This window comes from Venturia canescens, chromosome 5 (assembly GCF_019457755.1).
Source record: "Venturia canescens isolate UGA chromosome 5, ASM1945775v1, whole genome shotgun sequence".
Taxonomy (NCBI): domain Eukaryota; kingdom Metazoa; phylum Arthropoda; class Insecta; order Hymenoptera; family Ichneumonidae; genus Venturia; species Venturia canescens.
This window is the reverse complement of record NC_057425.1, coordinates 17,726,927-17,751,835: the sequence shown is the minus strand read 5'-3', so window position 1 is coordinate 17,751,835 and position 24,909 is coordinate 17,726,927. Positions and strand designations below refer to the sequence as shown.

General features: G+C 36.2%; 2 protein-coding genes across 7 annotated transcripts; both read left to right on the top strand.

The window, feature by feature from the left end:
- The first annotated feature begins 105 nt into the window (after positions 1–105).
- LOC122410486 (uncharacterized protein K02A2.6-like) lies at positions 106–17,668 on the top strand. 6 transcript variants are annotated; one of them, XM_043418654.1, is made up of 9 exons: positions 106–455; positions 648–847; positions 991–1,221; positions 1,683–1,793; positions 2,060–2,206; positions 2,302–2,621; positions 3,208–3,935; positions 11,427–16,050; positions 16,271–17,668. In XM_043418654.1, exons 8-9 carry the CDS (start codon positions 12,711–12,713, stop codon positions 17,299–17,301), a joined length of 4,371 nt encoding a protein of 1,456 aa, XP_043274589.1. In that variant the 5' UTR covers positions 106–455; positions 648–847; positions 991–1,221; positions 1,683–1,793; positions 2,060–2,206; positions 2,302–2,621; positions 3,208–3,935; positions 11,427–12,710; the 3' UTR covers positions 17,302–17,668. The 6 variants fall into 6 exon arrangements, with proteins under 6 accessions (XP_043274589.1, XP_043274588.1, XP_043274585.1 ...); XM_043418653.1 differs by having other exon boundaries at positions 991–1,310; positions 2,302–2,561; XM_043418650.1 differs by having other exon boundaries at positions 991–1,310; positions 3,208–3,924.
- LOC122411324 (DNA replication licensing factor Mcm3-like) lies at positions 1,128–2,436 on the top strand. Its single transcript, XM_043420070.1, has 4 exons — positions 1,128–1,310; positions 1,683–1,914; positions 2,172–2,206; positions 2,302–2,436. Exons 1-4 carry the CDS (start codon positions 1,128–1,130, stop codon positions 2,434–2,436), a joined length of 585 nt encoding a protein of 194 aa, XP_043276005.1.
- Positions 17,669–24,909: the final 7,241 nt, after the last annotated feature.

Below are 24,909 nucleotides of genomic sequence, written 5' to 3'. Positions count from 1 at the left end.
ATTTCATCATTATAAATGAATTATCAATCTATCGGTAGGGGGTAAAGGTGATGGAGATTGTCCGACGAAAAAACACTAGGGCTCCAGACCTAGCCTAACGTCAGAGTCTCGTCTCGTTCCTGACTCGTAGAATCTCGGCACATTGACAGTCGTGCCCGCGTCTCGCGTCAGCTGTAACATATTATTAGTGCAAAAATCATTGTAAAAGTGAGTGAATTAGCAAAATATGAGAAACAAAGGGACGATGATAGTCCCTTCTTTGGTACTTTCCCAAGCCCCGAGTTTGGCTTATCTACTCACAAAGATCATCAAACCTTGACAATCAAGAGATGCGAAAAAAAGCACCTGCCGGTCAATTGTCTCGGAGTTTACTATCGGAGGGAGTTCAATGTGTTGGTACATAACTATCGATGTTTGCCGGAAAAACGAAATGGATACCCGACAGAAGCATCTAGGTATAAATCATTCGAATCGTTTGTACTTTTCATGGGACGTAAAATTTAAGATTTAAGTTGAATGTAAATGGTATTTCGAGACTTTTCAACAAAAGCATTTTTTAGTGGTTTCGATTCTGGTGATATCAAAAAGTCCTTTGCAGAAAACTTAATGCACGTGTATCATATATATAAGAGTTTTCAACCTTTCAGAACGATTCTAATTGCCAACAATACACGCAATTGAGTAAAGAAACCAATTTTACAATATCGCACAAAGACGTTGCAATGTGCAAAAAAATAGCAGAGAGCAGTCCACAAAATGACATTCGAGTTTCTCAGCGGATCACTCACACTCTCGATTAATGGTCATGATTACGTGACAAAAGCATTTTTGTGTCTTCTTTTGAGTGGTGAGTAAAAAGTTTTGGCGAATGGAACCCGGCTTAGAGGCGAGATAAAGAAAGGCTTTTTTAGTGTTAACGTAAGGAGTTGCATACATTATTTTTTCTTTTACATGGTGACATGAATATTCTTCTGATTGGTGATCCATCAGTGGCTAAATCTCAGCTGTTACGCACTGTGTCAAGAACTATGCAATAACCGGGTGCAAGGTTTATCCGGCATTCGTTTCACAGTGGCTGTTATACATCTGATCAAGAAATTGGAGAACGTGGGTTGGAAGCTGGTGCTATGGTATTCGCTGATCATGGAGTTATTTACGTTGACGAATTTGACAAAATGTCAGTCATCAATGGAACTGCGATACATGAAGTGATGAAACAGGGTAGAGTTACAATCGCTAAAGGCGGAGTTCACACTAGTTTGAATGCTCATTACTCCATTCTTGCTGCTGCGAATTCCGTTTATGGACGAGTAAGATTTTTTTTCTTTTTTTATTCAATGAATGTTCTAATCTTTTACCCAAACAAAAGAATTTTGTGAGTACGTTTCTGAAGAGATGATCAACGATATTTTCAATAGTGAAAGAGTGAATGCATGAAAATATTTAAAAAATAGCATTCAAAATAGAATTCGAAGAACTCACTGTTCAGGCATAATTTTTGACCTCAGAGTCTTACATTGGATAGAAAACGACCCTGTGAACGCGAAAATGTTGTCTAAAAAATCAGTGAATAATTTAACTTCATTTTCAGTGCGTCCTAACAAAATTAACTTCAATGTCACTAGATCGATAAATGCGCAACAGCTATAAGCTGATAAATTTCCATTTTTCTTCCTTCTCAGTACAATCAGTATATACCACCAATGGAAAATATCAGGCTTCAAGATTCATTGTTTTCTCGATTCGATCTTCGGTTCGTGATGTTGGATGTCAGAGATTCCGATCAAGATCAGGTAATCAGCAATCATGTTGTGAGAGTGGACAAATATAAAAATGCAATAGAACAAGATAACGAGGTACTTGCTCTTAACAGCGACGTGGATATTTTGAATACGAAAAATCCTGATGCTGAGAGTATGCAAAAAAACGATAATCAAGATTTTGAAAAATATGATCCACTTTTTCACGGAAAATCCCGAGCAAGAACGTCAGTGTCGTTCTCTTTTAACTACCGTAATTGAGAAAAATCAATTGATTAATCATTTGTTTGTTTTTACAGCGATCAAATATTGAGCAAGTATATTCACCGCTCGATGCATGGAGTCAAAGTTCACGGAAGAAGCGAGCAAAACAATTGCTAAATTCAAAAACATTTGCTCTTCGATACTTAGATCCGGAAGACGTGGCTGAATCGGATGTTGCGAGGGTTTGTTTTGTCATACATATTCACTTTGTAGCTTTTTGGATGAACAGAAATAAAATTTCTTCATGGATTGTTTTACAATCCTATTTTACTTTCAGACACAACAGATAACAGTACGTACTTCAAAAACCCTTATAAGATTGGCAAAAAATGTGAGTGATCTCGTTCAGTTCGCGTATTTCAAACGCGTACTCGAGAAGGAAAAGCGACAAGGACAAAGACCTGATAGTTAAGGTGGCGTGGTCAGTGAAGAGGAGGATGAATGGAGAAAGACGAAGCACACGAGAAAAAAGAAAACTGCACGCGTTCTACAGCCGCTGCTGAGTCTCGCGGAAAGTCCAACCATTACTTTACAATCGTAAGCACTAGAATGAATGGAGATTAAAGATTTAACACCGGTCACCATTTCTACGGATAGGTAAACAAATCACTTTGAGGATGAATTACATAAATACATAAGACCTCTAAAACTTCAGACATCTGGGAACAGTTAGACATTTCGATTCCGAAAAAAAAAGCCCAAGAAATATGAAAAAACTGCTGGAAAAATTACAAGCCAAATGATCAGATGATTTTACACTTTATCACATTGCATCGATTTGTTGATTTTCTACAATAACTTTGAAATTCCCGATTTTTATTATTATATTTATAACAAACATGTATTAAATTCGTGATTTTTCCAATGAATGGTCTGAATATTCTTGTGGTCAAATGAAAATTCATGCGCATTGAGAATAAATCATATTTTTCGTAACACGCGCGAAATTAATTCTTTTTCGGAGTATATTTTTTATAATGTGTTGTAACCATTATTAATGAAGATCAATATTTTTCCTGTGAGACATTTTGATATTTTCCATAATTTCCTTGATTTTATGAAGTCCAAGTAGATGTTCAATAACTTCTTATGAAAATTAGTTGAATTGCTTTTCAAGCGAAAAAGCCCTAAATAATTACTTCTCGTGATCGCATATAATCAAACTTTGTATTTTATTTTTCAGGTTCAAAATTTTCAGAGAATCATTGAATAAACTGTTCAATGTGCAGCGTGAGCAATCGCTACCAATGTCGAAGATTTGAGAATACATGAACATACAACACTCGCCTGAATTCACTTTGAGCGAAATAACAGCTGTAATAAATCAGATAACCGAAGCGAATCATTTAATGCTTGCCCGTGATCAATTTTTCCTCATTTTTAATTATTCAAGAGGTGAACAGTTATATTTTAATCAATTCGAAATGATGAACCAATTGCTAATTCATCAATTTTTTTCGTATCAATAATAAATATACAATTTCAAAAATCAATCAAATCTGATCACGTTTTGTTACGGATGCTATTATCAGGACGTCTATAATGTTGACAGAATCGAATCAAAAGTTTCAAAATGTATAATTTTTTTGTTTCAATTATAAGTGTTCTCATCGTCATTTCTATCGCCAATTTCGTCGTCGCTGAGACGCTTGCAATTCAATGGCTAGATTAGACGTGCAAAATATACTGCTACCACCTGTGCATACATGTCTAAATACATATTTAAATATACGCGCGCGCACTGATACACATCATGTCGGAATTTCCTCTTCCTCTAACACAAGGAGTTAAGAGGCATATGGCACATACCCCATGTGGGAGATAGCCAGTGAAGGATAAGAAGAAGAAGAAGAAGAGTCAAGAGGCTGATACGTCGAAAGTTTTGTACACCATGAACAAGGTGAGCACATGGTGAGTTGTAACCAGCATCATTATAGTTTGTAACATTGTGGAAAGCGATTTTCAGGCATTAGGTGTGTAACAGGTAATAATCGTAATTTAAACAAGGTATTGATTTATAATTGATGATTGAATGAGTTTGATATTTTACGTTTGACAAGAAAATTGGTCCGAAGTTAAATTTTTTGTATCAACGTGCTCCGGAAACGAAATGGAGTAATGGCGTCATTTTTTCAACATCCTTTTATTGTATTAATATATCATCCAGTTGATACCGCTACAAATGCTACCTAATTATGGGACTATAATGAGACACTGCTTATGGAATGCAATTGTGATTCAATGAAAAAAAGTACGATAGTTATATCGTAATTTTTTTCATCGTGTTCTTCCAAACCTTTCTAAAACTTCTATCCTTATTGCTAGGTCTCGATCGATAGGATTTTTATATTTTTGTTTATGCTTTGCTTAATAATATACTATAACTATCAGTGTACATTTTCATCGTCGATTCTGACCTGATAACGGGGAAAAAAATAATAAAGTCGAGTAGTTTTTGTGAAGAGATTCTATGTAAAACAATTTACATCAATCCAATTTTTTAGTAAATATTTACATTTGTAAAAAGCCATAAAACTATTTCAAAAAATCTGATTTACATACTAAATGCATGTAACGGTACAATTCTACGAGAAAAAAAATGCTCATCCTCCTATTTTCATGTAGCATCATGTAGCTTCTGGCAACAGATCTAGAGTCGCGGTAGCGACTCTGAGACAAGTACATTTATGTATGACGAGTCGCTTCCAGAGAGTCTTTACCGGAGCGAGAGTGTTTTTCAGCTGTTTTCGATAACACTCAAAATTTATTTCTTTAATAACTGAATAATTACAGTATTTCAAAGAATCCTGCAAGATGACGTATTTTTTATTTTTTTTTATCTTTCGATCGCGACCTCTACGAACTCTGTAGCTTAACGCATTGAAAAGATATTAATTATTTATTTTTTAATTTCATCAAAAAATGTTGCATTTTTTCGCACACATTTTTGATGTTTATTTGTTTTTTCTTTAGTGACAAATCTGGTGCCATAATACATTTTATATATCTATATATTTTTTTCTGGTGTCATAATACAAATTGTATACCTATATATTTCCATGAATCTGTTCATGCTTCAAAAATTTGGAAAGTGACAGTTCCCCGTTGTATTCAAAATTTAAGCTGTCAATTTCACGAAATGTTATCGAATCATTCAGAGATTAAAGGATACCACATGTTCGTTTTACCAAGAAATCTGAGTCACGTATTGTGGCCGAATCTTTTTTTTAATGTTCTTTTAGTCGGTGTGATGCTATCGTTTAATGTTCTTTTAGTAGGTATGATGCTATCGAGTAAATCGTTGGATTGGGCTTTTTTTTACTCGTGTTTATCGTTGATGATAAGCATTGGAGTGAATTTAAGTGAAGAATGCGCCAAATGTACATTCGTACATTCTTTATTTTTTGTATGAGCAAAACTTGCAGGAAAAAAATAATTACGCGCGTCATCGTACGAGGTTAGAATGATGTGTCGGTGCATACGCAGTAGAGAAACGATCTCGACCCCTTTTCACCAAGGGCACAAGCAAAATCCATCTCTCGTAGGTGGCTTGATAGTTTTCGATTTCTAGGTCGACGGCTCCATGGTTTTCGATGTCTAGATAGATTTCTCCCAGGTTTTCGAAGTCTAGGTCGACAGCTCCATGGTTTTCGATGTCTAGATAGATTTCTCCCAGATTTTCGAAGTCTAGGTATATTTCTCCATGGTTTTCGATGTCTAAGTATATTTCTCCACGATTCTCAATGTCTAGGTCGACGGCTCCAAGAATTTCGATGTCTAGGTCGATGGGTCCGTAGTTTCCGATGTCTAGGTATATTTCCTCATGGTTTTCGATGTCCAGGTATATTTGTCCATAGTCTTCGATGTCTACGTATATTTCTCCATAGTTTTCGATGTCTAGGTATATTTCTTCATGGTTTTCGATGTCTAGGTATGATTCATGATAGTCGTTGCCATTCACATCGACGGCTTCATAGATTTCGACCCTAGGTATATTTCTTAACGGCTTTTGATGTCTAGGTCGACAGCTCTATGGTTTTCGATGTCTAGGTCGAAGGCTCCATGGTTTTTTATGTCTAGGTCGACGGTTCCATGGTTTTTGATGTCCAGATCGACGGCTCCATAGTTTTCGATATCTAGGTCGACGACTGCAAGGTTTTCGAGATTTAAGTCGGCGCCTCCATAGTTTTCGATGTCCAGATATATTTCTTCATGGTTTTCAATGTCTAGGTATATTTTTTTCCACTGTTTCCGTTATCCAGGTCGTCGGCGCTATAGTTTTTAATGTCTAGGTATACTTCTCCATGTTTTTCGATGCCTAGGCATATTTCTCCATGGTTTTTCATGTCCAGGTATAGTTCTCCATAGTTTTCGCTATCCCGGTCGACAGTTCCATAATTTTCCATGTCTAGCTATGTTTCTCTACGGTTTGCGATGTCTAGGTTGATGGATCCATGGTTTTCAAAGTTTGGGTCGATAGCTCTATAGTTTTCGATGTCCAGGTCGACGGCTCCACAGTTTTTGATGTCTAGGTATTTTCCCCGTAGCTTTCGATGTCGAGGTCGATGACTCAATGGTTTGCGATGTCTGGATATATTTCATCATGGTTATCGATATCCTGATCGAAGACTCCATGGTCTTCAATAACAGGGGAGATTTCAAGAACCCAGAATATCGTGAATAAATATCACCGGACACTGATAAACATGAAACTGTCAATCTAGATACTGGAACCTAATGAAACATGATACGAGATGAAAAAGATAATGAAACATGGAAACGTCCTCTCAAACATCGAAAAACAATGACAATAACAGTGTTAACATGGTAATCATTGAGAGATTGTTCTCGACCCCATAAACTACAGCGACCTAAATATCGAAAACTATGGAGCCGTTGACCTCGCCATCGAAAGCCGTAGAGAAATATACCTAGACATCAAAAACTCTTGAGAAATATACCTGGACATCGAAAACTATGGAGCCATCCCCCTGTACTCCTGTTTATTCTTATTGAACTGCTTCAAGATTGGTGGGCTTGAAGACGCTGTTGCAATAAAAGTAGCGCTGCAGCGCTACAAGAAAACTATTCACACGCTTAATCGCACGGAATGCACCCTAGTTCGGAATAAATTTTCAAATAAAATGTATTGTGTATGATATAAATATTGAATCCAAACGGAAATGTGTAGAATTGAATTGAATATTATAGATGGGTATATTTGTTGAATATATCTATTTTTACAATAATTCAATTTAACACATTACATTTTTGATTCTTTATTCAATTCTCATGGAAAACATTTTATTTAATAACAAATGAAGAATTTATATTCGTCTACGATATTTGTTTGATTATATACTCAGATTTCAATTCCCTACACATTCCATTTTCGTTTCATTTGTTATATCATATGGAAAACATTTTATTCAATAATTCACGAGAAATTGGTTTTTAAATATCCTTTTACATTTTAAAGGAGATTTAAATAAATAAATAAATCCATGCCTCTGCATCTTTGTCATGGCGACAATTTTCATCAGCTCTCCAAAATTGAATATTATCAGATTTGTAGATGATCATTATCATTTTCATTATGCTATTTTATCAAAAATTGGATAGATTCCATTGAAAAATATAAATAAAATAACCCAAGATAGGAGTGACGAATAAGATCAAGGACTACAAAAATATCTACCGAAGAAGCAAACCCATTGTATGGAAAAACACTAAGAAAGTTTAATTCTAGTCAAGGGCTCGACGCATTGAGAAAATTTCTGGTGGTCTGAAAAGAAAATGATGATAGAGATCTTGCGATTGTAATTGCATACGTACAAGCTGGTGACAATGGTTTTGAAATTCTCAGACTTTTGGATACTTCTATAAAAAAATGTTAATAATGCCTGTGCTGTGTGTTCTGCCGTGTAGTTTATGGTTGTCAAGTAAGCAGAAAAATGTTCATTATTGACTTGAATTTAAAGAGAACTTTTAAAAGTCTTACGACTATTGGATGGAATCAAATCATTTGAAATGTCATTTATGATTAAAAGATTTTCTGATAAACGTTTTTCCAAAGTAAAACAGTAATTGCATGTTTTCGATTGCAGAATCTTGTAACAATACGAGCCGCTACCGCGTCCCTTGATCCCCAGTGCAGATAAATGTGGAAGAGGCTTGTCGCAGCTTCACTATTTCTCATTCGTCATTTATTCATGGTATGCTATCGAGTCAGAGCAATGTCAGATGGTTCCGCTTGGTGGTATTTTTCATTTCACACAGAAGTTTTGGAGACTTTGTCGTAACGAACCAAGCTCATGGATTCCCAAAGTATTAGAACTTGTTACGTACACTTTATACTCGCTTTTCTTGTGGAAGGTCATTCCTCGGTCATTCGAGCTTTACTCGACGGACAGGGAATTATTTCTTGTATTTTCCTCGAGTTGACATATTATTTTCACACCACCGTTCATTTCGTCCTCGACACCGCGAAATCTTGGGTTTTTGAAAATTCAGCCATAGCAAAACTAATGCGTGTTTTTTTTTTCGTTTCCGGTCTTGCAGAGTCTTGTTTCGCGGTACAATAATAGGAAGGGACCCGGAAATTTGCCTGGTTCAAAAGCAAAACAGGCAAACGAACCGGCAAACATTTTGTTAATCCGAAAGAAGGAGTGATAAAAACGTTGTATTCATCATTTTTAATCATTACCTTTTGATAAAACATCCTAAAACAGAATATAAACTGCACAACTGATAAACTCGTTTAGCGTCATGTTCAATTTTAATTAAAATTCTACAGTCAATTGATTTCTGAAGTAATATTCAAGTTTCAATTCGATTTTTTGACGTCGATAGATTTTGCAGTGGAAAGGGTGCACAATTTCCTAATAATACTTTTAACTTCAAACCGATACGGAGTGATTTTCTACGATCGCAATATTGGTACATCTGTTCGGAAGAACAAAATCAATTGGTCAACATGGTTTTACAAAGTCTCGGGTGCCTCATGGAAATATTCCAAGCTTTTGGACCTCATAATAAAAATTCTCATCGCTTGTCCAGATTGTGTGAAATCTCAACTGATTCATACCAAGACATTCCTTGAGCCAGGGGCTTCAAATATATAAGTGGATACTGACAATGAGATTCATGGGTCACTTGTGAGAATCGAAAAATCCGAAATATTGTCTGAAACCTTGTTTATCAGAACTTTCGAAAAACACGAGAAACATTCTAGATTTAGGTCAACAAAATTTTGCTCAACGACCATTTTTCGCAATTTTCACCTATTTTCACGGTATTTTGGAATTCGGCTTCAGCATGTCAAAATAAATATATAGAGAGAGATGGGTGTAGGTGAATATATAAACTGCTTTATTGGGTGATCAGATGTTTCAATTTTATGATCATTATTTCAATTTTTCAATGTATCCCATAAAATTTCAGATTTCGAGTACACAAAAAGTCGTCAAATAAACCTGCAACACAGCACGAATGCTGTAAAAAAACTAGAGACAAGTACATTTATGCCCTCTGGGAAGTCATCTGTAAAATCATGGAAATCAATGGTCGTAAGACTTTAAATCCAAGAAACAAAACGTTGTTAAATAAATGCAGAAGTTGCCGAGTACATCGCACTACGAACAAAAGAATTACAAAAGAAGAAAAATAGGACACAACAAATTACAACCACAAAGAATACAAAGACAAAACATTACAAAAACAAATTGCGACAAATTGCGAATAAAATAAATTAAGATTAAAATTTTAAATAAATTACCCACGGAAAAAAATTATATACCAAAAAATTGAAACAAAAAAAATTTGGCCGTTGTACTTGGCGTTTTACTCGACTTTCGAATTTGTGAGTATAAGATACAGGTAAATTAGATAATATTAGCTAGAAAAAAAACGCCAAGTACAACGGCCAAATTTTTTTTGTTTCAATTTTTTGGTATATAATTTTTTTCCGTGGGTAATTTATTTAAAATTTTTATGATCTTAATTTATTTTAGTCGCAATTTGTTTTTGTAATGTTTTGTCTTTGTATTCTTTGTGGTTGTAATTTGTTGTGTCCTATTTTTCTTCTTTTGTAATTCTTTTGTTCGTAGTGCGATGTACTCGGCAACTTCTGCATTTATTTAACAACGTTTTGTTTCTTGGATTTAAAGTCTTACGACCATTGATTTCCATGATTTTACAGATGACTTCCCAGAGGGCATAAATGTACTTGTCTCTAGTTTTTTTACAGCATTCGTGCTGTGTTGCAGGTTTCAGTATACTCGTTACGATAGAGACGTGGTAGCAGCTGCTGGTTGTTTTCTGAACTGCATCTTATTCGCATATCACATATTTTACCCTCTTCTTTAATCCTATTTCTTACTTTCTTTAACCCTATTTCGAACTTTTGCGTGGCTGTATTTCGTCGTTAATAGTTTTGTATTGATTATTAGGAACAAATGAAAATGGATATGTCAGCAAATTAAACATTGATTTCATTATTGAAATTTCGTGGGGAGGAATTGGCTCGAATTCTCTACCAATAATGTAAAATCAAATTCAATTTTTCGTGTTTAACCTCGATAACTCCAACGTAAAAGTGAAAAGTAAGAAACAAGAGTCCGCTATTTTTGAAAGAAAATCGAAGTCACCATTTAAGAAAACATCGATTAGCACAATAATGAAAAAAGCTACAAACGTGACTAATTTGTTTATAAAAACGTATCGCTGTAACTGTGATTTACAAGCGTTTTTGTGTAAGATTATTGGAATAAAAAAATTTAGAAAGCGTGTATAATTTCGTTATGCAGTTATTCATTATTCTTTTATTTTGCCAACAAACATGTTATACCCTTGACAGTGTAAATTTTCGTGTTTTTTTTTAACATTTGAAACAATATTCCAGTGACTGCTATCCATTTTATCAGCATATCTGCAAATACAGCTATAACAGCAAATACCTCAATGATATTTTTTTTGGCAAACTTTATCATGTGCAACATAAAATAATTGTTCTGTACCTCATATAAGTGAATGCAGCAAGTAAAATGGAATATGAACTCATAATGATTTCAATCCATCAAAATATTTAATAATCAGTGATCTTCTGCAGAACCCGTCGAGACACTTGAAAAATACCAGAAGCTTTTGGATCATTTTTCCAAATTTACTATGATCCAGGTTTTCTCCTCAAATAGAAATTCTTACTTCTTACGAGAGATTTCAAAAAAGTAAAAAAAAAAAGAGAGCATTTTATCCTTCATGACTCAAGCCATATAACCTTGTACATAAATATTTTTTTTGCATCCATTAATAAAACAGATGAAGTTAACTCTATCATAAGTTTATCCAATTTGAATTGAAGCGATGGAAATTTTTTCTAGATTGTTATTTTGCTCCAAATAGGACCCACCTTGGAAGATATAAAAAGATATCGCTAACTCTGGATCTTACAATGGGCTGGTTGAGTTCCGAACCACTTTCCAATATCACTTGCACAGGATGGAATCATAAACATGTCAGATACAAAGGTAAACAGAATTTGTTTATTCACTTGTCGATTTGCTAAGTATTATCTATAAATATTGCATTTTTAGAATCCAGAAGATGTATTGTTTTATCCCTATTATATTGGCAAACTAATTTTTTTTTTCTTGATCATCGTAGTCAACTTATGACTGTTGATTTCTCTGGAAAATGTGGCTTTTCAACATTACATAAATGAAAGAAATAAAATATTTCTATTTTGAACAAATTATTAGGTATGAAATCTAAATAAAATAATCCATATAGCGTTTTTCGTATATCACAAATAAATTTTTGGCTCTAACTAAAACAGAAAAACAAATTCCGTTACATTTCAACCATTTAATCTTCGATTTCGTTATAACCTTTTTTTGGATGGTATATACATGTATCATGGGTTACAATTATTTCATAATATTTCCATGCCTTGTTCAGGTGAATAATATCCATTGCATTGTTACTTTCAACTTGATTTCAAATTATGTTTGCTTAAACACAGAGAATAATATTGATGAACTACACGAAAAACATTCAGGCGCCTCTGAAGTATTTTTCCCATTTTTTCTGGAAAGTTAACTATTTTGGGCTGAATAAAAAAATCCTTGCAATAACGTATACATATTTTGTTTATCTTTAATCGAGTCTACGTAACTTGTGTTGTTCTAAGATTGCGACGGAGCTCCACGATATTTTTTTCGAATATTTGCAGTTTCCTTAATGTGCGTTATTTGAGTTTATTCGGTTTTCTTAAAAAAAACGAGAAATAAAGAATTTCGTCTGTAATGTATTACGTCCGTTGGGATAAGCCTACGACAGTAACTTGGCAACACTGTAAAGCGTTAAGCGTTAGCAAAGCAATCCAAGCCCAAACTCCGGGCAGGCAGTCGTTGATCGCACCTTGTCGAAACTAGTCCGTCTGCAAAGCGATTTATAAGAGGAACACCGTATAATAAAAGATATACATCTAAGACAGTAACAGCGTGTGGTGGCTTACTCCTACCCCTATCCCACTACATTACATTGGCGACGAGGATAAAAAGTGAATTAAAAGGTGACATGGAGTCACAGGAATAAATATAAATATATAAAAAAAAAAAAAGTTTTTTTTATATAAAAGTATAAACGGAAAAACCTCACGAAGAAAACGGATTTCTGTCGAAAATCATGCCGACCAAGGAGGAATTAGACAAAAGGCAGCAATTTCTCGAGGCAAAGCATGCGGAACAAGAGAGTTTTAAGGAAAAACTCATAGAGCAGCAAAAACTCCTACAAAACCAACAGAAGGAGCAAGTAAGGAAAAAGGAGCAGCTTGATGTAGAACGACAACGGTTCGAAGAAGAACGACGGCAATTCGAAGCCTCAAGGCCGAGCGCTCGAACTACGACAATAACACCGACAGACCAGGTATCGAACATAAACTTTTTTTCTACCATTGGTGCCTTAACGGAATTTTGTATAAGCGAGGATTGGGACATATACGAAGAGCGTCTCAACCAGTATTTATTAGCAAATAAAATCGCAGAAGATCGTTGGGTAGCTGTTTTGATAACGTTGGTGGGTCAAGAAGCATACAAAGTGTTGAAAGACTTGTGCGATCCACAACTACCATCAACAAAATCATTTGCTCAGCTGTGCGAAATTCTGAGAAAACAATTCGCTCCAAGGGTCACGGCTTTCAAAGAAAGAAGAGAGTTTTTCAATATGACCCAAGGAGATTCAGAGTCGGTAAATCAATGGTACGCTCGAATAAAAAAAAAGGCGTCTAACTGTAAATTTGGATCTTTATTAGACGACAAAATCAAGGATGGATTTATAACTGGTCTGAAAAGTGGACCTGTGTTGGACAAGGTGTTCGAACAGAGTCCAACCGCTACGCTAGATGAAATTCTCGAAGTGGCGAGAACGAAAGAGGCATCGCTGGCGATATCATCGAGATCAAGTGCATCGGAGTTACACAAGATCCAGTCGAGGAGTCCGAAGGAGCGAACGAGTAAAAACATCTCAGACAACAAGAAGTCAACGGAAGAGCGCCCAACAAGACACCCGGCATCGAGATCTTTGAACAGTCGAGCCAAGGAGGCTGACTCCGAATCGTCCTGCAACCACTGCGGCGGCGTGCGTCATAATTATAAAACATGCAAGTACAAAGAATATCGGTGCAAGATTTGTAAAAAGATTGGCCATTTAGCAAAAATATGTCGCGAAAACGTCAGATCGCATAATTTTATCGAGGTCGAGTCAGAAGAATCGTTCGAAATCTCCGATATGTTGAATCTCGAGATAGACAATAGCGAAACGACACACGAATTAATAGAATTAATGGTTGAAGACAGTAAAATTAAATTTGAAATTGATTCCGGGGCTGGTAGATCGATAATTCCAGAGAAAGTTTACAAACAATTCCTTAATCGCTGCGTTTTAGAAAAGACATCAGCTCGTTTGAAAATGTACGATGGTACAGTACTAGTTCCAAGTGGTCAAATAAACGTGAGAATAAGTAATAAAAAATGCAAGGTGCAAAGTCAATTAATAGTCGTAAAAGAAGGCTGCAGACCACTTTTGGGCAGAGATCTAATGAAACCATTGGGTTTTTATATCGCATCGATAAATTGCATTTCGACTGAGTCTGAAGTCAAAGAAATAATCAAACAATATACCGAACTTTTCGACGGAAAATTAGGAAAGTACAAATACGAGAAAATCAAGATCAAACTCCAACAAGACGTAGCGCCAAAATTTTTCAAACCGAGGCCAGTGCCTCTAGCTATGAAAAAACTACTCGAGGAAGAACTAAAAAGACTAGAAAATGAGGGAGTAATTTCACTAAAAAGCGTAAATGCATGGGGAACTCCTCTAGTACCGATCCTGAAACCGGATGGTAAAATTCGAGTGTGTGCTGATTATAAATTGACGGTCAACCAACATATCGAGGACATTAGACATCCATTCCCCCGAATCGAAGAGATTTTTGCCGCATTAAGCGGCGGGGAAAAGTTTACTAAATTGGATATGTCGTCAGCTTATAATCAGCTTGAACTTACCGAAGATTCAAAAGAAATTTTGGCATGGAGTACACACCGAGGCGTTTATGCAATAAATAGATTGCCGTTCGGTATCAAATCAGCTTGTGCGATTTTCCAAAAAACGATCGAAAAGATACTGCAAGGAGCAAAAGGCGTAGTCTCGTTTCTTGACGATATTATAATTACAGGTAAAAATCGTGATGAACATTTGCAAAATTTGAAAGAAACTTTTGAACGTCTTTCGAAAGCAGGTTTAAAATTAAATAAAGAAAAATGCGTTTTCTTTCAGTCCGAAGTGCGTTATTTGGGGCATATTTTAAACAAAGATGGGTTAAAGAAAAATCCTGAAAAAGTTGAAGCGATTATAAATGCTCCAAAACCAACAAATATCAAAGAATTGCAGGCTTTCATTGGAATGGTCAATTATTATGCAAAATTCGTGCCGAAATTCGCGGACATAATTTCGCCTCTTTATAATATGCTAAAAAACAAGAAGTTTAAATGGTCAAGAGAAGGCGAACTTGCGTTCAAGGAAATTAAAAAGAAATTGTCAGGCGAATGTTTTTTGACCCATTTCGACCCAAACCTGCCAATTAAATTGTCATGTGACGCCTCAAACGTGGGAATTGGCGCAGTGTTATCGCATATTCTTCCTGATGGAGCAGAAAAGCCCATAGCTTTTGCGTCGAGAGTCTTGAGAGACTCAGAGAAAAATTATTCCGCTATTCATCGTGAGGCGTTGGCAATTTATTGGGCCGCGAACAAGTTTTTTCAATATTTGATCGGGAACGAATTTTTGCTATATTCCGATCACAAACCGCTACAAGCCCTATTCGGGGAGAATAAAGGATTGCCACAGTTGGCCGCCGGTAGGCTCCAACGGTGGGCACTATTCTTGAGTGGTTTAAATTACAAATTCGCGTACGTGAAAGGCACAGAAAACGGCGGAGCCGATGGGTTATCGCGACTCCCACTGCAAGTTGAAAAAAACGTAAATAACACAGATTTCGATTATTTTCACTTTGTTGTCGAAGATCACGTGCCAGTCTCAGCCGATCAAATTCGCAGAGAAACAAACCGTGATGTTGTTTTGAGTAAAGTATTACTGTATACAAGAAACGGCTGGCCTGAAAGCATTAACGACAACGAATTGAAACCATATGCTTATAGAGCAAACGAATGTTATATCGAAAATGGAATCGTGATGTGGGGTTATAGAGCTATAATACCGAAAAAGTTATGGCCGATTTTCTTAGCGGAAATTCATAGCACGCATATTGGCATGGCCAAAATGAAAATGTTAGCGAGACAATATTTTTGGTGGCCTAATCTCGACAAAAACATCGAAGAGTATGTAAAAAATTGTAATGCCTGTATGTCGACGGCGAAGGCACCGCCGAAAGCAGCGCTGATCAAATTTCGCGAGGCAGAAGCACCCTACGAGAGAGTTCATATAGACTTTTTGGGGCCCTTTCATGGAAATAGTATATTACACACCTAGGGAGGGAAAATAGACTACTTCAAACCGCGGGCAGAATTGTCACCCGAGCCGAAGGCGAGGGTGATAAGCACGCGGTTTGAGGTGGTCTAATTTCACTCCCGTGGAGTGTATACGATTTTTCTGTCCGACGCAGGCGGAATGCGGCAACTTCGGCCCGCGCAGCGGGCCGAAAGTTGCCACTTTCCGCCCGGAGGGCTGAAAAAGTTATTTATTGATCATCGATGCGTATTCAAAATGGCCAGAAATTTTCGAAATGAACAAGACAGATTCTAATAATACAATCGAAAAGCTAAGGGAATGCTTCGCGAGATTTGGCCTGCCGCAAATAATTTTTTCGGACAATGGTCGACAATTTACATCTGATGAATTTGCAAAATTTTGCGAACTAAACGGCATTCTTCACCGAACGTCGGCGCCGTATCATCCGTCGACAAACGGACAAGCCGAAAATGCGATAGGTACATTTAAACGAAGCATCACGAAAACTTTAAACGAATGCGACAGCAGAATTAAAATGACGACTATAATAAGTAGATATTTGTTAACGTATAGGAACATTCCACATTGTACGACCGGGGAAACCCCCGCGAAATTATTATTAGGATACAACGTCAGAACGCGTTTGGGATTTTTGAACAAAACGATATCGCAAAAAATGAGAGAAAAACAAATTAGACATTTTGGAGGCAAACGAGAGATCGAGTTTAAAAAAGGGGAAATAGTATATGCCCGTTGTTACAAGAATCCAAGTAAACCGACGTGGCGAAGGGCTGTGGTCAAAGAAAAGTTGGGAGAAAGAAATTATTTATGTAATACTGAAGAGGAAAATGTGGAATGGAAGAGGCACGTAGATCAATTAAAGAAAAGTGGTACTTTTTACGAAAACGAACTTTCAGAACCAAGTTCCGAACATCGGGTATCAGCTCAATCGAGAACTGACCACCGGGTGTTAGAAGAGTGCGAAGAAAAAACGCAAAATTCCGGGGAAATGTCTGGCGAATTAATCGCGAACGGAGAACCCGAAGGAAAAAATGATCAAGGATCGAAAGACAGTTTGTGCGAAAAAAATCAGGCGCAGTTAAATGCTCCGAATGTCGAGATAAGTCGAAATACATTGAAAAATGACACGTTAATCTCCGCGTCGAATAAAGATGTTAAACGCGACGAGAGCCTAAACGTGAATAGTAGACCAAAACGGGTAGTCAAACCTATAAAACGCTTGAACTTGTAAATACAGGGATAAACCCTTATAGGATTAAGTAAGTCCTCGCGATAGGGTAGAATTCAAAGTGTAATACGAGGTTAGCAACGTTTTGTAAAAGAGCTGCGTATCGAGTAAGCATCCGCAATACAAATTTAAAAAATGCCTTATGTGTAACATAAACTAGTCGAGGGGGAAATGTAATGTATTACGTCCGTTGGGATAAGCCTACGACAGTAACTTGGCAACACTGTAAAGCGTTAAGCGTTAGCAAAGCAATCCAAGCCCAAACTCCGGGCAGGCAGTCGTTGATCGCACCTTGTCGAAACTAGTCCGTCTGCAAAGCGATTTATAAGAGGAACACCGTATAATAAAAGATATACATCTAAGACAGTAACAGCGTGTGGTGGCTTACTCCTACCCCTATCCCACTACATTACATCGTCCATCACCCGTTGATAATGTTAATAGTACATCAACCCTGTCGCTACAATCTGACGCTTTTTGCACCTAGATTTTTCGATTACTTGAAGGATTATAACATATTGCACGTAATCATTTTCAATATTCAGAAAGAGTAAAACTGAGTCCCTGAAAAACGTCTTTATTGAGGATACTTTTTATTAATTGCGTATTTGAACTTTTTTAGAAACAGTATTTCTCACGCTGTTCGTTCACGAAGTTATATTGTGTATGACCCTCGAATTTGATTGGTTGGAATTGGATTGAACAACAAACATGGAAATCCATCAGAATAAGCGGTAGCGAAACGCCATATCAACAGTGGCCAAAGATGTAAACAATAGGGGCAGAAGCCTCCCGCGTTTTTTGGCACCTACAATGTATAAATTTGCGACTGAGTGAAAACGCAGATGAGGTAAAGTAAAAACGCATAAAATTGTACAACCGATTTATCCGTATAGGAGTTATATTTGGTATATTTCGAATAAAAAAATATATAAATTATTATATTTTTATTTAACCAAGGCGAAAATGAATTCTATGTTTTTCGGAATGTTTATGAGGTCTCCAACAATCATTTTTTTAAATTTTCTAAGAGGGTTTCCAAAACGAATTAGTATTATAGTATGAATCGACAAATTATGAAAAACTATATAAATATACATTTTAATTGAATTAGTTGGATGCAATTAATATCGACGGATATTCACAAAATGAACGGCTGGAAAAACTAATTTTTGCTTTCAATTGATGTTCTTTTTCCAAGGTACGTGTGCTCTGTAGACGTGGGAAAAATAATTGTTTTCGGATGTTAAGACGCACAAATATTGCGGTTGTGGCAGAAATTCCAAAGTGTGGTCAAGGTGCTTCGACATCTAACATTACTATTCAAGGTATTTGCGATTTGAATAAATTTGATTAATTAATTATTATATATGACATCAACAAAGATTTCTTCATCCAAAATTGAAACTTCATTATTATTCCATTTCATATATTTTTAGCCATATTATTCAACAATTTCTACATTGAATTGTCAGAATAAATAATCTTCCGGCAACCAAAAATTTTATGAACAAAAAATAGGTGTCATTATCGAAACAGGGTCCATTGCACATTACGGTGAACAAATGTTGGGTTTGTGCTTAGCGTTATCCAAAAAATATCAAACTACATACATTCTTTTGACAAAAAGTTCATCAACCGATTTTTGTTCCTTTGCTTTGAAAATATTTAGAATTTACAAATCATAATAGTTGTCATTTCAAGCACAAGTAGAGAGCTATATTAAGAAATCATTTCAGATAATTTATTCGGCTAATTACAAAGATAAAAAGGTGAACTTAGATTGCAATAATTGAGTTAGACTCTGTTTCCACACCAAAGGTCTATTCTAAAATATTGCTCAGTCTTTTTGAATATGAAAATAGAAATGTAATTGAAAAGAAAAAAATTCAAAAAAAATATTCAAGACTAAGATCATTATTACGATATCAAATTGGGGCAGCATTTTCGATACTTACTCAATATTCTTGTTACCCATACAAAACATAGAATCTGTTGTAACAATACTGTCTTGCTGTAATTCCTGAGTAGAACTTATTAATGTTAAATCGTACCGAAAAAATTAAATTTCTACCATTGCACAAACATGAAAAGGCGATAGTTGCAAAGAATTCATTCTCACTCTGAGAAAATGCAATTTATTTTCACTCTCTGGGAGAATGAATGGAAGTTTTGACAGTTCACGCTATATAAATAGTGATTGTGTGATAACTGTCTATTTAATTTGTAATGGGTTTTTATTTATTGAAAAAACCAAGATTCACTGATCATTGAAAAATCTAGCGTTACCCGCACACTATCGTGTTAACAAAGCATAATTTTAGATCATGGAAATAGAAGTTACATTGATTTCAGGTTATCGCTCTACTCTATATTCTTCATATGTAGAAATTTTTTTTTCCATCACAATATGGTTGCATAAGAGATTAGTTCATGATGAATACATGAAATTTTGGATATGATTTGCCAAATATCCTGATAATATTGGTTGAATTTATAGAAATTTGAAAATTTATGAAAAATTAAAAAAAAAATTGTAAAATGATGTTGAGAGTGCCAGCCATAACAATGTGAAAAACAACGGGCAAATCCCTTTTCTTCTTTCAAATTTCATTTTCAATTTCAGTTTTAAATTAAACTTCTATTTAAATTGCATGTTATACCGAGAGCTTTAGTAGAAAATATTTAAAATATGGGTTATTAAAACCTTGTGGGATTTAAAATGCGCGACAATCTTTATTGAACACTATATTTTTCCTATCAGATGGGGCGACCATGCAGCGTTACGGACGAAGAAATTCTTTTGTTAATTCAAAAGTACATCGAGTTCTTTAGAACTAACGATTTTCCGGTGAGTTCTGCTTAAGTCTGGCATGATATGAGCAAAGAACTCGGAGGTAAATGGAAACCTCACACCGTTTATACGCATGTGAGAGAAAATAAAAAAGATCATCTACAAACAGCTCGGAAGAAGTTGGGTATAGATATTCTGTTCCAAAAGCCAACGGTTAATATCATCGATGACGACAACATGGAAAACTTGTCTAACGTTTCTGAATCAGACGAATCTGACTGCGAGGTTTACTCGGACGACGATACTGAAGGAAAAGGCGAGCTATTCGGTCTAGTTCTGTCTCCGACAGAATGGGAAGCGATAAAACCCGATCACGACTCCAAATTTCCAAAAAGATTAAAACGACGAGTTTGGGCCAACGTCATCTCAAAAGCATTCTGGAACATGTACAAATTTCCATGCGCGTTCCTCGGTAAATGGACAAACCAAAGAGTGGGGTGTGACAACAAAAATGACAGTGAGAATGAAAAATCTTCTTTCGGATATTATCTGAAATTCAAATGCTACTGTAAATGTGGCAACGAATTGATTGGGATCGCTGATGAAAAGCCAATAGATGGAAAGCTGAAATTGACCATCAAGGTGAATCAAGATACTCGGGACAGCTATCACGAGGAGCACAAGCGACCATTAAACGGCCCGGAAAGAGAGATAATTGGAAAAAAATTGGAAAGAAGAATACCCGTCAGATTCCGACAAGAATTGCTGGCAGACAACGTGGGATTCGGTGAAAACGAACCTCCTTGGATTCAGAAACCATATATTTATCGACAAGCCAAGACAGAAGCGACAAATAAAAAACTTGGGATTCGATCCGGGACGAAAACCGAGACGATCGACAACATTCGTCAGATGTTATCAAACCCTCGATACGGAAATGTCATTCGTGAGATTGGAGCTAAACGATTCTACTTGTTCTATTGTACTCAAGAACAAACCTTTGTTGAAAAAGAATACTGTCGACTCAACAAGACGTCTTCTCGAATCTGTTTGGATGCAACCGGTAGCGTTGTTAAAAAATTTGAAATTTATCCGGGGCATAAAACTGGCCATATTTTTTTGTATACCGTCACAATCAATTTCGGAGAAAAAACTTTGCCCGTGTACCAAATGTTATCGGAAAAACACAGCGCAGCCTTTATTACTTATTGGCTTAAAGAATGGATTCAAAGTTCTTTAGTGACAGTACCGAATGAAGCTGTTTCTGATTTAGGACGAGCGCTGTTAATCGCGATGTGTGATGCTTTCAACCGCATGACGCTCAAAGAGTACGTCGACGTTCTTTTCTTATGGGCCACGAGAGACGGTCATAAACTACCGCACCCGTTCAATACTTTCATTAGAGCGGATGTAGCTCACCAAATGGCTGCGGCGTCAAGATAGTCGTGTATAACAACGATACGACACTCCGCCATTAAAGGTTTTTACCTTCGAGCAATCGCCTTATTGATTGATGCACAGACCGTAAACGAGTTTGAACGTGTATTTCGATTTACATGCATTGCCGCGCTCCATGAGGACGAAAGTAAAATCGTCGTATGGCCAGGAAACCAAATTTCAGTTGTCGAAGCTAGACATCTTCTGGAAAATGAAATGGCTGAACGCAAAGGAATGATTGACAACCTGGAAGCTTCGATAAGAAAAATTGAAATTGAAGAGGAGGTCGCAAAGACGTTCAATGCTGATGAAGAGGAACGTGCACAAAATTTGACAGTAACGCATCGGTGGATTAAAGTGTTGATTTCCCAGTCGACAGTTGAAGATACGCAAGGGTCGAGTTGTGCAGCTGTGAATGGATTTTATTTACCGGAGCTTGTCCCACACCTCGAAAGAATCGGTAAAGAATTCCCGATATCGACGGCAGCTTGTCTCCCTGAAAAACAAAAACGCGCATCGACAGCAATTCAAGAGAGGTATTTTTCCGAATTGAAAAGAAAAACGTTCGAAGGAATTCCTCTGCCATGTGTTGCTCATCGTTTTTTAAAGGATCATATCGATGATTTGCAGTGCGGTGCCAATGAGATGGCATCGAAATTGAAACATTTCAACCACAACCACCGAGAGCCTATTTCGTGTTCCGATACAAAAGAAGAAAAACGCGAACTAATGTCAACATTGTCTTCTCCGCCACAAACAGACAATACGTCGGTGTCAATCTCGGCAAAAAGCGCTGCATTTTCTTCAAACGAAAAAAAGGGACCCACATCGCAAACAACATCAACGTCAGATGGATCAGCGGAAATCGACTTCGGTTCAGTGAGTTTGCTGTACAAAAAGGCTCGTACGATAGATGACTCCGATTTAAAAAAAAATGAAACTTGGATGGGTCTTTGCAATGAAGACACTGTCATGGATGTAGACGAACCAGATCTTGATAATGAAGAGCATTAAACGAATACCGCAGAGGCATCGTATGAGCAACTCGACCTTAAACGTGACAATGAATTTGTTTTCGAACCCAAAGATTCTATTAGCGATCTAAATAATAATGCGTATCTTGAAGCATCACTACTCGATCATTCGTATTCGTTATTACAAAACTCGGAAACGGAAAGAAACGCTATTGATACAGTAAATGAAACGATGGTTCATGAAAATTGCCACGAAATTCCGGATCCAAAGTGTAATGAGAAGAAGCCGAAAAAAGGGGGTATATATTTCCAAGCCTGTCCCCAAATCAAAGTTGTCAACAGCAGATTGCAAGATGGAGGAAAAAAAGGGTTCCTGTTGAAGAATGGCTCCAAGTCAGGAGTTATGAAAATAGGTAAAATGGCTGTGGATCTCCAAGAAACATGTGGATTCGATGCAATAATGAATTTGTTGCAATTTGGCGCTATTTGTGATCCTAATTATCTTTCTTTCGTCAAGTCGTCGGGTAATAAAGCATTGCAGTTCTTGTCAAAATTTATTGAAATCTGAACGAGTACCACAATACTTCAACAGCGTATCACTCTTTTGAGCGAGTTTTATCCAATGCTAAAAAAGCCCGGAGCTTCATCGATCGAAATATACAAGATGAACGCCAACGACGCGATTACGACCATATGGAAACATCTTTTTTGTTCTGAACCGGCTGAGCCCAGTGCAACCAAATCTCGCGTATGTAGTAGCCCAATGTGCTTACAAACTTTACCGACAAATATTCCATTCTTCGAAATAAACACTTGGAGAATCAACTCTAAAGGCATTGGAACACTTCAAGAGGCGGTGATATTCCACGAATATTACTACAACGTCAAATGTCGACAAAAAGATTGTCAGGGAAGCGTTACTGAAACAATCAGCCCAAATTCTCAAATTTTCATCGATTTGGACACTAGAACGCACACCAATAAACACAAGATGGTTCAATGTCAATTAGCAGATATCCCAGTAACTCTTCGGTTTGTCGAGAAATACCAATACCAGTACGTATACCATAGATAACAATATGACTAAATTATTTATTCGGTATCGTTTCGTTTATATAGTCTTTAGTAATATAGAAATCAATTTGTTCCTTATTTCAGCTTGATCGGTGTTATCGAATATATCCATCAACACTTTATCTCTTATGGCCGAAAATTGTCTGGACAGTGGGTTGAATTGGACGACATGGCAACTGAAATCATCGGATGCCGCTCGACTAAAAGAATTACGCCAATTGGCGCTGTTTATGTTGCATCGTAAAAACCATAGTTTTTTTACATCGCTACAATATTACAAATGGTAAGATGATATTCATCTTTCTATTCGAGCAAAATGATCAAAAAAGTATCAATTATTACAGACGTATGGATGAAAATGTGAATCGAAGATATCTCTAAATATATTTTCTTGCAAAAAGGCACCGAACAATTTTTAGAATTGCATATTTGAATTGTTTTCCTGGAACGATAAACAATATCTAGTTTATAAATGTTTTGTGATGATTATCCTGCAAAATTATTTGTAATTCTCATTCATATTTATCACAGCGTTTTTATGTGTCTAAATATTATGGTTTTCATCAATTGGAATGCTTAATTTCTCTTCTGCTCTTGAGCTAAAAGTGTACACAAAACAGCAACAAGCAAAAGGACCAACGAATAATCTTGTGTTTTCCGTTTCCAGATGATTCTTTGAAGATCGTTATAATGGTTCAAGTTCACCAACTATTTCATTATCCAGACGGATCGTCGATATTCTCGTGATTGGAACACTCACCATTCTATTCTGATTGTGTATTTTTCTCAGCGTCGCTAATGTTTTCACCGAATCTGTGATCCGAAGATTAGTACTTCACGTTTAATCTGTTAAATAATTTTTAAGTGAATTTTCGTACGAGAAATCCATGTACTACGTGAAATGGTATTCACAGGAAGCAATGAGCGTGATTCATTCAAAATTATTATAATTTTGACCCTCCGTAAAACATTTCTTTCTCAAATTTTACTTTGCAAATAGCAAATGAATAATTTCTGTTTAAAACAATTTTACGAAAAATAACACGCTAAAGTAATCAGAAAAACATGTTTTTGCAAGCCAAAATTTACACGCAAATATAATTTTTAAGTCAAAGTTGAATTTTGATATGGAAAGAAATTTGAATAGAAGAATTTATAAATTATAAATCACTTGAAAAGCATTTATTTTAACACTAGTTCGATTTAGTTTACCGTACTTATGGATAATCAATTTCTTTCATGATCTCGTTGAGTCGAATAGCACCTTCAAGCGGAATTTCGATATTCATTTTTCCGACATAACTCATTATTTTAGCCCGCTCGAATCCAGCA

What these genes read in the sequence shown, in the direction of transcription:
- LOC122411324 (XM_043420070.1), top strand. Translation starts at nt 1,128, where the DNA reads ATGGTATTCGCTGATCATGGAGTTATTTACGTTGACGAATTTGACAAA. An exon ending in CGAATTCCGTTTATGGACGA is followed by an intron (nt 1,311 to 1,682) that starts GTAAGATTTTTT and finishes CTTCCTTCTCAG; the next exon opens with TACAATCAGTATATACCACC. An exon ending in CTGAATCGGATGTTGCGAGG is followed by an intron (nt 2,207 to 2,301) that starts GTTTGTTTTGTC and finishes TTTTACTTTCAG; the next exon opens with ACACAACAGATAACAGTACG.
- LOC122410486 (XM_043418654.1), top strand. Translation starts at nt 12,711, where the DNA reads ATGCCGACCAAGGAGGAATTAGACAAAAGGCAGCAATTTCTCGAGGCA. An exon ending in TTTGGGGCCCTTTCATGGAA is followed by an intron (nt 16,051 to 16,270) that starts ATAGTATATTAC and finishes CGGAGGGCTGAA; the next exon opens with AAAGTTATTTATTGATCATC.